This window comes from Mus pahari, chromosome 2 (genome assembly GCF_900095145.1).
Source record: "Mus pahari chromosome 2, PAHARI_EIJ_v1.1, whole genome shotgun sequence".
Classification (NCBI taxonomy): Eukaryota; Metazoa; Chordata; class Mammalia; order Rodentia; family Muridae; genus Mus; species Mus pahari.
The window spans coordinates 151,527,908-151,541,265 of NC_034591.1; the positions used below are offsets into that span (position 1 = coordinate 151,527,908).

The 13,358-nt window shown below is 42.1% G+C and overlaps 1 protein-coding gene across 7 annotated transcripts in view; it reads left to right on the forward strand.

Moving 5' to 3' along the window:
• The window catches only part of Atf7ip (activating transcription factor 7 interacting protein), an 89,577-nt gene that overhangs the window by 70,652 nt on the left and 5,567 nt on the right, over positions 1-13,358 (forward strand). For all 7 annotated transcript variants that reach the window (XM_029534341.1, XM_029534337.1, XM_029534330.1 and 4 more), the window contains 5 exons: positions 3,517-3,581; positions 6,244-6,322; positions 7,414-7,569; positions 11,172-11,354; positions 13,189-13,301. In XM_029534341.1, the coding sequence (XP_029390201.1) occupies positions 3,517-3,581; positions 6,244-6,322; positions 7,414-7,569; positions 11,172-11,354; positions 13,189-13,301 (596 nt within the window). The remainder of the gene's footprint in view (positions 1-3,516; positions 3,582-6,243; positions 6,323-7,413; positions 7,570-11,171; positions 11,355-13,188; positions 13,302-13,358) is intronic.

The following is a 13,358-nucleotide window of genomic DNA, read 5'->3' on the forward strand; positions in this document are numbered from 1 at the left end:
TCATTACACTATTTTTTTAAAGGAGGAGGGTGTCTGGAGGAGTGTGGCATCTGTGAAAATTGATTGCAGTGTGGAAAATGGTTAGATAGGAATAGTCTGAAGTTGTGGATCCCAGCAATGATGCACACAAGAGTGGGGAATTAGATAAGATGGCACCATAAAGAGATGCAGAGGGGAAAAAGTGGTGTACTTGATCATTTGTTAACTTAAGATGAGACAGCAAGGGCTGGAGAGACAGCTCTCCAAACTGGCTGCTTCTCCAGAGGACCTAGGTTTGATTCCTAACACCTAGGAAGTTGTTCACATCATTCCTCTTATCCCAGGCGATCTTGGGTACCAATGCATACATGTGGTATCATGCAGATGATGATGCTATCAAGACATCTCCATACAGAAATGGATCAAGCTTTCCAAACAAAGATTAATATAGGAGAAATGCTAAATTTAAAGATTGGATTTTTTTTTTTAATGTGCATGTCTGTATGTGAGGAGGACAGAGGGTGTCCTCTGTCTGCATATGAGGAAGATGGGGTTGCCATGTCAGTGTACGGGGACGATGGAGGTGTCATATCTGCGTATGAGAAGGATGGGGATGTGAGATGTCATCTGTCTGATGTAGCTATAACTGCAGTTACAGTTAGTTGTGAGCTGCTTGTGTGGGGTGTTGAGACTAGACTTCTGGGTCCACTGACAGCACAGTATGTGCTCTTATCCACTGAGCCATCTCTCCAGTTCCTGATTTGGACCTCTAAAATATTGAATGCTAGTCTGATTTTTAAAAAACTCAACATTAAGGGGTTGATTTGTAAGAGTTATGTAGTTGTATAACATTCACTAAACATCTCTGATTTCCAGAAGTATGGTAAAACTAGAGCTTTCTTAACACCAAGCAGTTACTCCTTCCACCACAATTTCCTTTGAGTTTCTGCAGGCTTTCTGCATTCTGTTTCTACTCAGCCAGTTATCCAGACCTACTAAGAGAATACTGCCAGTTCCTACTGTAAAGTGCCTCGGCGACTGGAACTGCAGTGCAAAGGTGGTCAGCAGTTCTGAGCACTTGCTGCTCTTGCAGAGGACCTTGGTTCAAGTCTCATATCGTAAAACTGACAACTGCCTGTAACTTGAACTCCACAAGATTGACACCCTCTTATGGCCTTCAGAGATATCTGCACACATGTGGTATCCATGCAGACATTCCAGACATGAGCATACACATACAAGTAAAAGTAAATGTAAGTCATTTATTCAAAAGGGTAAATGAAATACTGGTTAAAATGTCCAATCAGGGTTAAATAACATAATCCATCAAGCAGGTAACAAAAATAACTGTCTGGCCTACTTTATAAAAAGATAGTAAGCTATAATTCTCATCTTTGTTAATTTTGTTAATAGGTAGATGGTTTTCAACTTCCTACTTTGAGGAGTAGCTCGGGTGAATAGGAGGAAAGGAGGAAGGCACAGACAGATGCTGTATTAAAACATGAGGCAGTATTTAACCTGTAGTAAAGGGCGGAAGTATTGAAAATCTAGGCAAAGGGATGTGGTAACCGTTGTGTGAATAATTAACTTAATGTGAGACAATTGTGCCAAGAATAGAATCATTCTGGATTATAAAATAGCATGAACACATATACATATACACATACACACATATACATTTAGTATGTAGGTAAAAAACCAAAAATATTGATATTGCTTGTTTTGATAATATTGCCTGTGTATATTAATTCTTTCACATCTAAGACAAGTAACCTAGAGTTAGTTTTATGGTAAAAGTGTTTCAGGAGAAAAATATTTCTCTCATTTTTTGAGACAGCCTTTTCTGGCAGGCCTAGAACTTACTATGTAGATCAGATAGGCCTCTGTCCACGGAACTCTGCCTGCTGCTGCCCTCGAGTGCTGGGTTTAGAGGTGTGCACCACTGCACCCTGCCAATTTTAAATATTTTATAAAATGTAAGTTTATATTAATATATTACTTCTTCAAAAATAAAATTGAAGCAAGGTTGGAGAAAACATCATGAAGCCTTGGTGTTTTTAGTTCCTGCCCTGGGGTTCACTGTGGGCCTTTATCTTAGTCGGTCAGTTAAATGTAGAATTATATGTGTGATATAGACAGCTTTATCAGTTTTTTATGATACGTAAGTACACTGTAGCTGCCCTCAGACACTCCAGAAGAGGGCATCAGATCTCATTATGGATGGTTGTGAGCCACCATGTGGTTGCTGGGATTTGAACTCAGGACCTTTGGAAAAGCAATCAGTGCTCTTAATGGCTGAGCCATCTCTCCAGCCTTCAGTTTTTAGGTATTTATGTTCTACTCTTCATATTATCTGAGAGTTTGAAAATAACAGGAATCCCATATTTGACCAAGAAATTATTTCCAGAAAGAGGATAGATGTTTTTAATATGAGAACACTTCTGATAATGCAGTTAATTATTCTCAGAGTGAAAGCAAATTTTCTTCAGTGGATGTAAAAGGTATGTTATAGACTCTTAAGTTCCTCATCTGTCCATTAGAAATTTGATATGAACAAACTTGCTCTTCATGCTGTTCTGGAAGTAGTTTTCAGGTCTATATAGTCTTCCCGTGGAAGCCTGACACAAGTCAAATGAAAACGAATATAGGAAAGTAATCTGTGCATGTAGATGACCTCACCTCAAAGTACCAACACTTAGACAAGGGTCAGGCTTGGTGGCAGGAATCTAAACCCAGTGGAGGCCTCACACAGGTGAATTCATGGCACTGGCTAACCAGTCTTGCAGAAGCAGTGGTCTCCAGGTTCAGTGAAAGACAGCCTCCCAAAATAAGGTGGAAGGTGATTGAGAAGGGCACCTGATGTCACTCTGGCCTCCATACGTAGCCATGAACAAGCATATGCATCTGCATAGCACACAGAGAGCTGAAACTAATACATGTATATATTTCTCATCCTTGCTATGACTTTCTGCACTGAATCTATTGTGAACATTTTTTATATAAGATTTTCCTCAAAGACTTACAATACGAAAGAATGGCGTTTTGCTTTACCATTTACTCATATTGAACATTCTCGTTGTTGTACAAATGTCAAATTATATTTCTCAGGTATTCCTTAGGATAGTTTAAGTTGCTCTGTAATGAGAGTTATATGAAGCTTGAAATTTTATATTGTGGAGGCTAGAAAGATGGCTCAGCGGTTAAGATCACTGACTGCTTTTCGAGAGGTCCCGAGTTTAATTCCCAGCAGCCACATGGTGGTTCACAACCGTCTGTGATGGGATCTGATGCCCTCTTCTGGTGTGTCTGATGTCAGCTACAGTGTACTCATACGTACAATAAATAACTTTTTAAAAGGGAAAGAAAAACTTATAATGTGAATCAGCCTTCTAAACCAGTGATCTGTGAGAGAAACCATCTATAACATGCTGACAGAAAAACCATTGGAGAAGAATACATAAATTACGTGTGTAAAGCAGCTTGGCCTTTTACAAATTATACATGTGTTAAACTTTTTGTATTTTGTTTATGTTGCAGAAAACCAGACAAACAAAACAGTAGATTCTTCTGTTAATAAGAAGGCAGCCGATAGCACATCACAGGTAAGATGTTCCCTTTGCCTCAGCACCATGGTATGGTTTTCCTTCCATCATTAACTACAGGGCTCAGTGTTCCCTTTTATAGCCCAGGCTAGTCTCCAACTCACTGAGCAGAGTCCTCTGTTCATTTTCCTTCTTTATGCAGGGAAGGCTTTGTCGAAGGTGGAATTTTGAGTTGAGAGGGTTTAGGTACAATCAGCAGCATGTGCATGTCCTGCTGAGTGTAGCAGTGACTTTTTGCTGCTCTACAGAGTGTCACTGTGGTCTCCACAGAAGCGCCTTCTTAGTGTTCTTTCTGCTTGACGTCGGTAATACTGTCGGGATTGTCGATGTTTTCACCAGTTTTTTGGAGGAAGGTTGTTAGTTCTTCATGTACTCAACAACCCCGACCTCACTTGACAAGCTGCATTACATTCATTTGTTAGGAGTGCAGCAGTGCACACGCTGAGATTAGGGGTACCTACACATCAGTTCTCTGGGGCTCGAGCTCAGGCCTTGACTCAAAGCGGCAGAGTCTTTGTCTGCTGAGCCACTACACTGTCCACCGTCCCTCAGTCAGGGATGTTGAACTCCACTTGATACCCATCCCTCCTCCTCCTCCTCCTCCTCCTCCTCCTCCTCCTCCTCCTCCTCCTCCTCCTCCTCCTCCTCCTCCTCTCCTCCTCCTCCCCCTCTCCTCCCCTCCTCCTCCTCCTCCTCCTCCTCCTTCTCCTCCTCCTCCCCCTCTCCTCCTCCCCCTCCCTCTCTTACTTCTCTTCTTTTGTTTCATTCTCCATTCCTTGCTTGGAAAAATTCTTTTGGTCAAACATCCTTTTCACTGAGATCATCTGCGTCCTATAACTGCCTTGTGCACAGCCAAATGACTTTTAACATAATATTAAAAGTGTTCTCCATGCCTTTCCACCAGAGTGTGTGGTACCTTCAGCAGTACAGTCTTCCCGTGCAGTTAGGGGAGGGGCTGAGAGGAATGGTAGCAGTCTGTGCGGTTCTGGTGGCCTCCACGGCAGGAACCACTCATAACACTTACTTACTTACTTACTTACTTACTTACTTACTTACTTACTTACTTATTTATTTATTTATTTATTTATTTATTTATTTATTTATTTATGTGCGCTGTAGCTGACTTCAGACACTCCAGAAGGGGGCATCAGATCTTGTTACGGGTGGTTGTGAGCCATCATGTGGTTGCTGGGATTTGAACTCAGGACCTTTGGAAGAGCAGTCGGGTGCTCTTACCCGCTGAGCCATCTCACCAGCCCCCCCCTTTTTTTGTCCAAAGTTAAATTCCACTTTAGTAAAGTGTATAGTGTAGTATATAGTTTTTTCCTTCCATATTAAGTAATATCTGTGATCTGTTGTTTCAAAATTTAGTAGCATTTTGAAAACTGTACCTTGTAAATAAGATAGTAAGTAAATAACTTTGCATTTCTTGAGGACTAGAAACCTAATTTTGAATTAAAGCAATTTGTGGCGTTTGTAAATCTGTAATTTTCTATGAAATTATTGTAGAAGAGTTTTACAATATTTAGAATCACTATCTGGATTTTCTAAAGTCTGGGAATTCTTATCTTAATTATTTATTATTCTCATTGTTGCTATTACACTTACCTATTTGTGTGTAAGTGCCACAGAACCCTGTGGTGCTCAGAGGACAGTTCTCCATCAGTTCTGCATCGGGTGGGTCCTGGACCAGTCTCAGCCAGTCCAGTGCTGTAGCAGGTCCTCTTCCCCTGTGTATTCCTGGTGCAGCCTCTTTCTGTAGTTTCACAAAATGACTTGACCTCTACAGATGAGGGTGCCAATTGTTTAGATTCAATCTCAGAATGGTATGTCAAAACAGATTATGGTTATCACTTGTTAAGCATTGTCATATTCCACATGTTCTATTAGGCATTTTGTATATACATTTGTGTACACATTTTGTATATCTTTGTAATGATTTACCTGTCTGCACTATAGAGATTAATTCTCATAGCTTCTGAGTTGGAATCCGGCTGCAGACGCTGGCTCTGCGGTCAGTGCCGTTCAGCCTTCTGCTACTCCTTGTTTTGTTTTTGTCTTTAATTCTAATTGTCTTACTAATGATTTTGGACAGTGTGCTGACTTTGGTCAAATTGGACATCACCTAATGACATAAAAATGCCACCCTACTAAGTCATATCCATAACTGATAGTTTAAGAATAAGATCACCAGGATTTTCATTGTCAGAGAGTGGGTGTTTGTATTTAACCACGTAGCACTTAAGAGGATCTAGGCACTTTGGTTGTTCTGTGTAACAGCTTTATTTCTAAAACTATTACAATTTCAGTGGAAAATATTTGAAAATGATGTTTCTTATACTAATGACAGTCACTATAGCTTGTCTACTTTGTGTGGGTACTTACACATATGTGTGCTCACGTGCCACAGCATGCACATGCATGTCAGAGGATAACCTGTGGGAGAGTCTGTTCTGGCTGGGCTTGCAGCAAGTGCTGGCCCTGGGAGGGCTAACTCCAGTGTGCTCAGCAGTGTGTTGAGGTGTTGACCTGCCACACTGTTGAGATGAAGGGAGTTGGGACTTAGCTTGAATGAGGCCATTCGCTCCTTTGCCCTTACTGTTAACACATTTCCTTAGTAGCTTCAGCTCCATTGCAGAATCAAACAAGTTTTATTTTTCAGAGTGGAAAAGCTTCTAGCAATGACTCAAGTGGTGTCATTGATCTCACGATGGACGATGAAGAGAGTGGAACTACACAAGGTACCCGAACAGTGATTCTTTCAAGACATGCTTCATGAATGTTTCCCCTCCTAGTAGTTGATGAAACTTTCTGGTGGTAACATTGATATATCTACACCCCCCTTTATTAATCATTTTATTTATTTATATTTCAAATGTTATCCCCCTTCCTGGTCTCCCCTCCATGAATCCTTCACCCCAAGTCCCTCCCCTTTGCCTCTTAAGAGGGTGCTCCCCCACCCACCCACTCCTCCCTCACCCCTGTAGCCTTCCCCTTTTCTGGGGCATCGAAACTCCATAGGACCAAGTGCTTCCCCTCCCACTATTGCCAGATAAAGCAGTCCTCTGCTACATATGTGTCAGGAGCCATGAACTGGCCCATGTATATACTCTTTGGTTAATGGTTTAGTCCCTGGGAGCTCTGAGGGGTCCGGTTAATACTGTTGTTCTTTCTATGGGGTGGCAGTCCTTCAGCCCTTCCCCAACTCTTCCATGGGGTCCTTTGGCTCAGTCCAGTGGTAGCCAAGGGTGAGTATCTGCATCTGTCTTGGTCACGTGCTGGCAGAGCCTCTCAGAGGACAGCCATACCAGGCTCCTGTCTGCAAGCACATCTTGGCACCAGCAATAGTGTTGGGGTTTGGTATCTGTATATGAAATGGATTGCACAGTAGGACTGTCTCTGGATGGCCTTTCCTTCAGCCTCTGCTCCATTTTTGTGACTGAATTTCCTTTAGACTGGTACAATTCTAGGTTAATTTTTAGATGGGTGGGTGGCCTATCCCTCCACTGGGGCCATGTCTATCTACTAGACGTGGTCTCTTCAGGTTCTGTTTCCCTGCTGTTGGGTGTTTTGGCTAATGTCATCCCCATTGGGACTGTATTTCTATAAAAGTGTGAACTGGAATCTGTTAAGAACCACTATTTTTTAAATAGCTCCTGACTGGGTTTTCAAATCAGCAAAATTACACATAATGAGAACAGAAAAGCATTGTTTCTAAAGAGGACAATGTGACGTGCAGGTAGCAAGCAGATGAGTCAGTGTCAGGGAAATCAGGCCTGGGTCACCTTGTGTCTTCTGCCATCACTCATGTGTCTTACATTTTAATTAACAGAGCCCAAGAAGATAAGTCCTCCTTCTGCGTCTACTGTGAGCACTTCTCAGCCCATGTCTCGACCGTTGCAGCCCATTCTGCCAGCACCACCTCTTCAGCCATCAGGGGTGCCCACAAGTGGACCATCTCAGGCAACTATCCACGTTCTGCCTACAGGTAAATTTGCCTAGTAACCAAGCAGGAACGTCAGTAATCCATTTGTAGAACACTGGCTATGGAAGCAGGGGGAAGAATCAGCCAAATATTAAGAGTAATTCTTATAACACTCAAGATAAAGTTTGTGATTTGAATGTGTAGTGTGACCTAGCTCTGCCCTAAGGAGCAACACGGGTAGAGAATGATTATAAAGGAGACTGTATCTGGGTCATTGTCATTAGCTACTCTGAAGAGCAGAACTAATTTAGCTCTCCAGAAAGGCTGGTTATAATAACTGTTCTGAATAGAAACAAGACATTCCAGGACTGGTCACATTTTGATTTTTAAGTTGGAGATTGAACCTAGGGCCTTAAGCATGCTAAGGAATCTATTCCTGAGGCAGGGTCTGAGGCTCAAGCTGGTTTAACCAACCTACCATAATATCAGTGTTTTAGAGTTTTATTGTTGTAATCAGACACCATGACCAAGGCCACTCTTACAAAGGCAAACATCTAATTGGAGCTAGCTTCTACACTTGATCCAAAGGCAGCCAGGACACTACCGTACTAGGCATAGCTTGAGCTTATATATAACACCTAAAAGCCTGTCTCCACAGTAGCATACTTCCTCCAACAAGGCCACACCTACTCCAACATGGCCATACCTCCCACTAGTGATATGCCCTATGCACCAAACATTCAAACATATGAATCTATGGTGTCCAAACCTGGTCAAATCAGCACAGTCAGGAAGCCTATGCTAATATTTCACCTGCTTCATTTAAAAAAATACAGTAAGATTGGATAGTCTTGCTATATAGCGTGTGTCACCTGAACTCTTCAGATGTCAGACGGTAAGATTGGGTAGTCTCACTACATAGCCTGTGTCACCTGAACTCTTCAGATGTCAGACGGTAAGATTGGGTAGTCTTGCTACATAGCCTGTGTCACCTGAACTCTTCAGATGTCAAACCGTAAGATTGGGTAGTCTCACTACATAGCCTGTGTCACCTGAACTCTTCAGATGTTATCCTGGCTTCTTGTAGGTCAGGTTATTATCACTCCACGTGCTTACAGAAGCACATCCTCCTGAGTGAGCTAAATGACATTTCAGCCATGAAAGTTACAATGCCAGAAGAATTTGTGGCTAATTTATTTTCTAATGGCTCACCAAGTCATTTGTTAATCCTTGAGATTGTTCTTGGTACAGTAAGTGCGTGCAGGTTAGTATAGTGCCTGGTGGATTATTTGCCTCTCAGATGTGCACATCCTGTCACTTAAACACCATGTGCTATGTGACTGTGTTCTGCATAGAAGTTTTATTTTGGTCTTTATATTCAAATGCCATTTTTTTATCTAAATAGCTACATTGCATTTAATGCTTAGCAGTTCTGTGTCTCTGCCTTATCCAAAGTTAAAGTGACAGGCACTGTATAGTTTAAAAGGCAGTGTCATTATGCAAGGAGATACATCGGCAGTTGTTATCAGGTGCTGGAGGGTTCTTGCTTCCCATTCTGAGTACGGAAATTAGTAAGCAAGATATAAACTGTAGTTGAATGTCCACTGAAAGGCTTTGGACATACTAAATTCTCGGGAATGTCTCACTAAAGATCCTTCTTGGAAGCTGTGTTTTAAATGTACTTGGCATCAAATGTCAACTCACTGTAAAGTAGGAAGCGCTGACAGGTAGGTAGGAGATGGCCTCTTTTGCCAGTGATTTCATTTACCACATCAGTGAACCAAACACTAGCAAAAGCCAATAGTTGCTAAAATTTTGAAGCATTATCACCTCATCTTTAGGCCAGACTGTGTCTGCATTTCAAAAAGCCTTAAAGATTCTTAATCTTATTTCCTTTATGGTTCCTTTTATGAGGTAACAACTGGGAGGTTATACTTGTGCCAGTTTAGCCATGTATATGAAGAACTTGAAACAGTTTCCATTATCCACATCAGTCACCTAGCAGGCCTTTAGCAGATGCCTCCTACAGTCAGGCTGTACTGTGCACACTGCTGCAGTGACCTCAGGACTGTAGGGACAAGCACCATAGTGGCTTTTACTATGGTTCAAGTTCAAGGGAAGGAGGCCACAGAAAGAATCAGTTACTGACAAACAAGAAGCACACTTGTTAAGTTTTGCCATGGTGCCACTTTTGAGTTTTGTGTGTGCATGGTGGAATGAATCAGAGTAAGCCATCATCAGTCAATGCCAAGTTCACCTCTGCTCAGGTATTGCCATGGTAACAACATAGAGAATTCAATAAAGAAGGGACGAGTGAAGTGACTTTGACATTTTTAGTTTCTTGATACACATTATTATTGTCTTCTACTTTTATTTGTTTTGCTCTATTTTCGGTTGTGAGCTTAGCCTTTGACAGCGGAGCCATCTCTTCAACTCTTTCACTTTCTCTGTAAGTGAGGGTCTCATTCTAGCCCAGAATGTTCCTAAACTCATTTGTAGTCATGGTGGCTTCAAACTCACTATTGGGATTGCATATGTGAACCTTACTAATAGTGAGTTACTGCCTTACTAGAATTCTGCATTTGCCAACTTGAAGTAGAACACAGCACTCCTGTTAGGTTAGACACGACCTACATTCCAAGTACTGAGAGCACCAAGGAGAACAAATGTAAGCGAATGAGTCCATTCTCAGTGCTGGGGTGGGGAGTGTGTGCAAACCAGGATCAAGGTCAAGCCACCTGCTGCCAAGCCTGACAGCTTGACTTCACTCCTTAGCGCCCACAGAGTGGAAGAAGAGAACCATCTCACCCTAATTGTTGCCTAATCATCACACATGCACACAAAAAATAAATAAAATGTAAAAAACAAATTAAAATTTTTATGTCAAGATTATAAAATGTAGCTTCCAATAAGGCTTTGCTTGGATACTGGTACCCTCAGAGAGGAACGCATGTGGGAGGGGGAAGAGAGTAATTTCATGTCATATTTCCCCAAAAGACATCTTTTTCCAACTTCATCATGTACAGTGTTAGCATCTGCTAGAGCACCACGTACAGTGCCTGTGTGTTAGAGCTGTGCGTTTAATAAACACTGCCAAGGTTGTGCTTCTGAGCTATTACATGCTTCTACAGCTGCACCACCCAGGAAGGTTTCTGGAAAATGCATGTGTGCTTTGAGTTCAGTGAACAGAGACCACAGCCACCAAAGGTGACAGTTAAGTCTGGGAAGACCCTGCTCAGGTAGCCCATGGGATGAGAGTTGTGCTGGGGAGGCTCCTGCACGAGGGATAAAGATGACCTCATCAGCCAGCCACAATGCAGATGGTGACATGGTCAAGAGCAGAGCTGTGCCCTGGAAACAACAGTCCCTCATACAGATCACATGTGTGGGAGACACATACACACGCGTAGGAGCTTGTCCCTTATTTGTAGGCCTGATCTCCCTCTTTCCTTGCCATAGTTAGTGCAGCTAGACAGAAACCCGGTGCAGGGAAAACGCACATGACCTTCAGAACTGGAGGAGGGCTCGAGATGTGCGATTCACACGTGCTTCTGACAGCCCTTTTCCCCTGTGGTTAGGTTCTGTGTACCGGTAATTATTGCTTCATGATGTCGTCTTACATAGAATTGGCTACATTCTTGGTATCTTTTGTTTGCTTCCTTTAGCTCCAACCACCGTGAATGTAACACATCGTCCAGTAACTCAGGTGACCACAAGACTCCCTGTACCAAGAGCTCCTGCAAACCACCAAGTGGTTTATACAACTCTCCCAGCACCAACCACTCAGGCTCCCCTACGAGGGACTGTTATGCAGGCTCCTGCCGTTCGTCAGGTCAATCCTCAAACTAGTAAGAGGCTCTTTTCTTATATATGGCTTTGAAGTATATGTACTGCTGTATATTGACATAAGATTGTCATATTAAAGAACATATGGAACAGCACACTTGCATGGCATAATTAGTAACAATGTAGTACATTTAAAATTACTGATACCATAGATCATTGGCTAGCCTGGAACTCACAGAGATCCACCTGCCTGTCTCCCAAGTGCTAAGATTAAAGGGGTTACAGCACTACATCCAGCCTTTCTTATGATTTAAAGAAAGATATTTGACATATATACTATAGAATTTGTAGTCTTTATGTCATCTTTCATTTAACTGTGTTTGATGTTTTATAGATTACTATATACCCCTGGCTGTATAGGAGTTTGTGGTGTGGACCAGGCTGGCTTCAAACTCACAGACAGCTGCTTGCCCCTGCCTCCTCTATGTGCACTTAATGATTTAAAATGGTTTAAAAGTGTGCACTTAATGATTACTACATAGGCAAATTGAAGTTAGAATGATGAGTTGTGGCTTAACCCAGAAAAGGGAAGTTATGGTAAAGATCATCTCAAATATTACAGGGAAATCAGTTGATTTAAATAGTAATTATGCCCAGTCTATATAAAATAAGCATATGTATATTAATATCTTATAATACATGGCTTAGTCACAGAGTATAGCATATAAAAACAAGATATATAAAATTTAAAGGAGTATAATAAAAGTGAAACACAAGTGACCTTTGCCACATTAGGAAGTGCAACTTTATTACTCTTCTGTCTGTCTATCTGTCTTTCTGTCCCTCTGCCGTCCTCTCTTTATTGACATCAGTGTAGGAGTCACTTATGTATGCTCATCTCACATGCATATAAACATAGAATGCTAAATGTATACCTAATGTAAACTAATGTATAGCTGTGCATATCTATCTATAAAATAAGTACACAAATCTAGCTGTCTAAAAAAACCTATAATTCCATTATTCTTAAATTCTAAGGGAAATTAAACCAAATGGCGTCTTTGGATTATAGTCTGGTCTAAGTTTCTCAAGTTTGTAAGGATTTTCTCTAGGCTGCTGTGTGATTGGGTCATGAATGAGTTCTAGAGCAGTCCTGGCACTTAGTGTGGGTCGCATACGGAATGCCTGACCAGTGTGATTGGGACAGTGGATGGCACGGCTCTACAGTGTCTACTTTGTCACTGCAGTCTCCCTGGGCATGGAGTGTCCTCAGATGCTTCTCAGTATAAAGAGAGAAAGTGGGAGCCCCCACTAGCATAGGACTGGTGGCTTTTAGAAAAAAGATTTACTAATTTATGTGTGTGTGTCCGTCTGCACAGGCCAGAAAAGGATGTCCAGCTCCAGATCCCTTGGAGCAGGCGTTGCAGGCCTCGTGAGCTGGCTGATACGGGTGCTGCACATGAGCAGTGTGTGCTCGTCACTGCTAAGCTCTGCCCCAAGGACAGACTGCTTTGGGAGGAGCTTCAGCCTGCCGATCCTGGAGCCTGTGGCTCCAGCCGGTCTAGATGCTGTCCACCCTTGGAGGGCAGGGCCATCGGTGTAGGGTTTGATTTCTAGTCGTCCTCAAGAGGAGCTCTGTCTGTGCTGTTCTCAGGTGTCATTGTCATGTCTCCCTACTTCTTGTTTCCTTCCCGTTGCTGAGTACAGCCTGCAGTGCCACTGAGTTAGTGTCTGTGAGAAGCTTGGGTTTTTGAGTTCTTTATCTCACGTAGACTTTTCAATTGGAATTGCTTGTCTTGAAATTATTTTTTTTAAAAAAAATGATTTTACTGTTTATAATGGCCAAACACAAATTTATAGTAGAATTTTCATATTTGCCTCAATCTTCTTTTGCAGGTGTTACAGTTCGAGTGCCTCAGACAACCACGTACGTTGTAAACAATGGACTGACCCTAGGATCAGCAGGGCCTCAGCTCACGGTACATCACAGGCCCCCACAAGTGCACAATGTAAATATCAGTGCTTGCCTTTTGGACATCCTCAGTCACTAAGCTGCTAGGCTATTT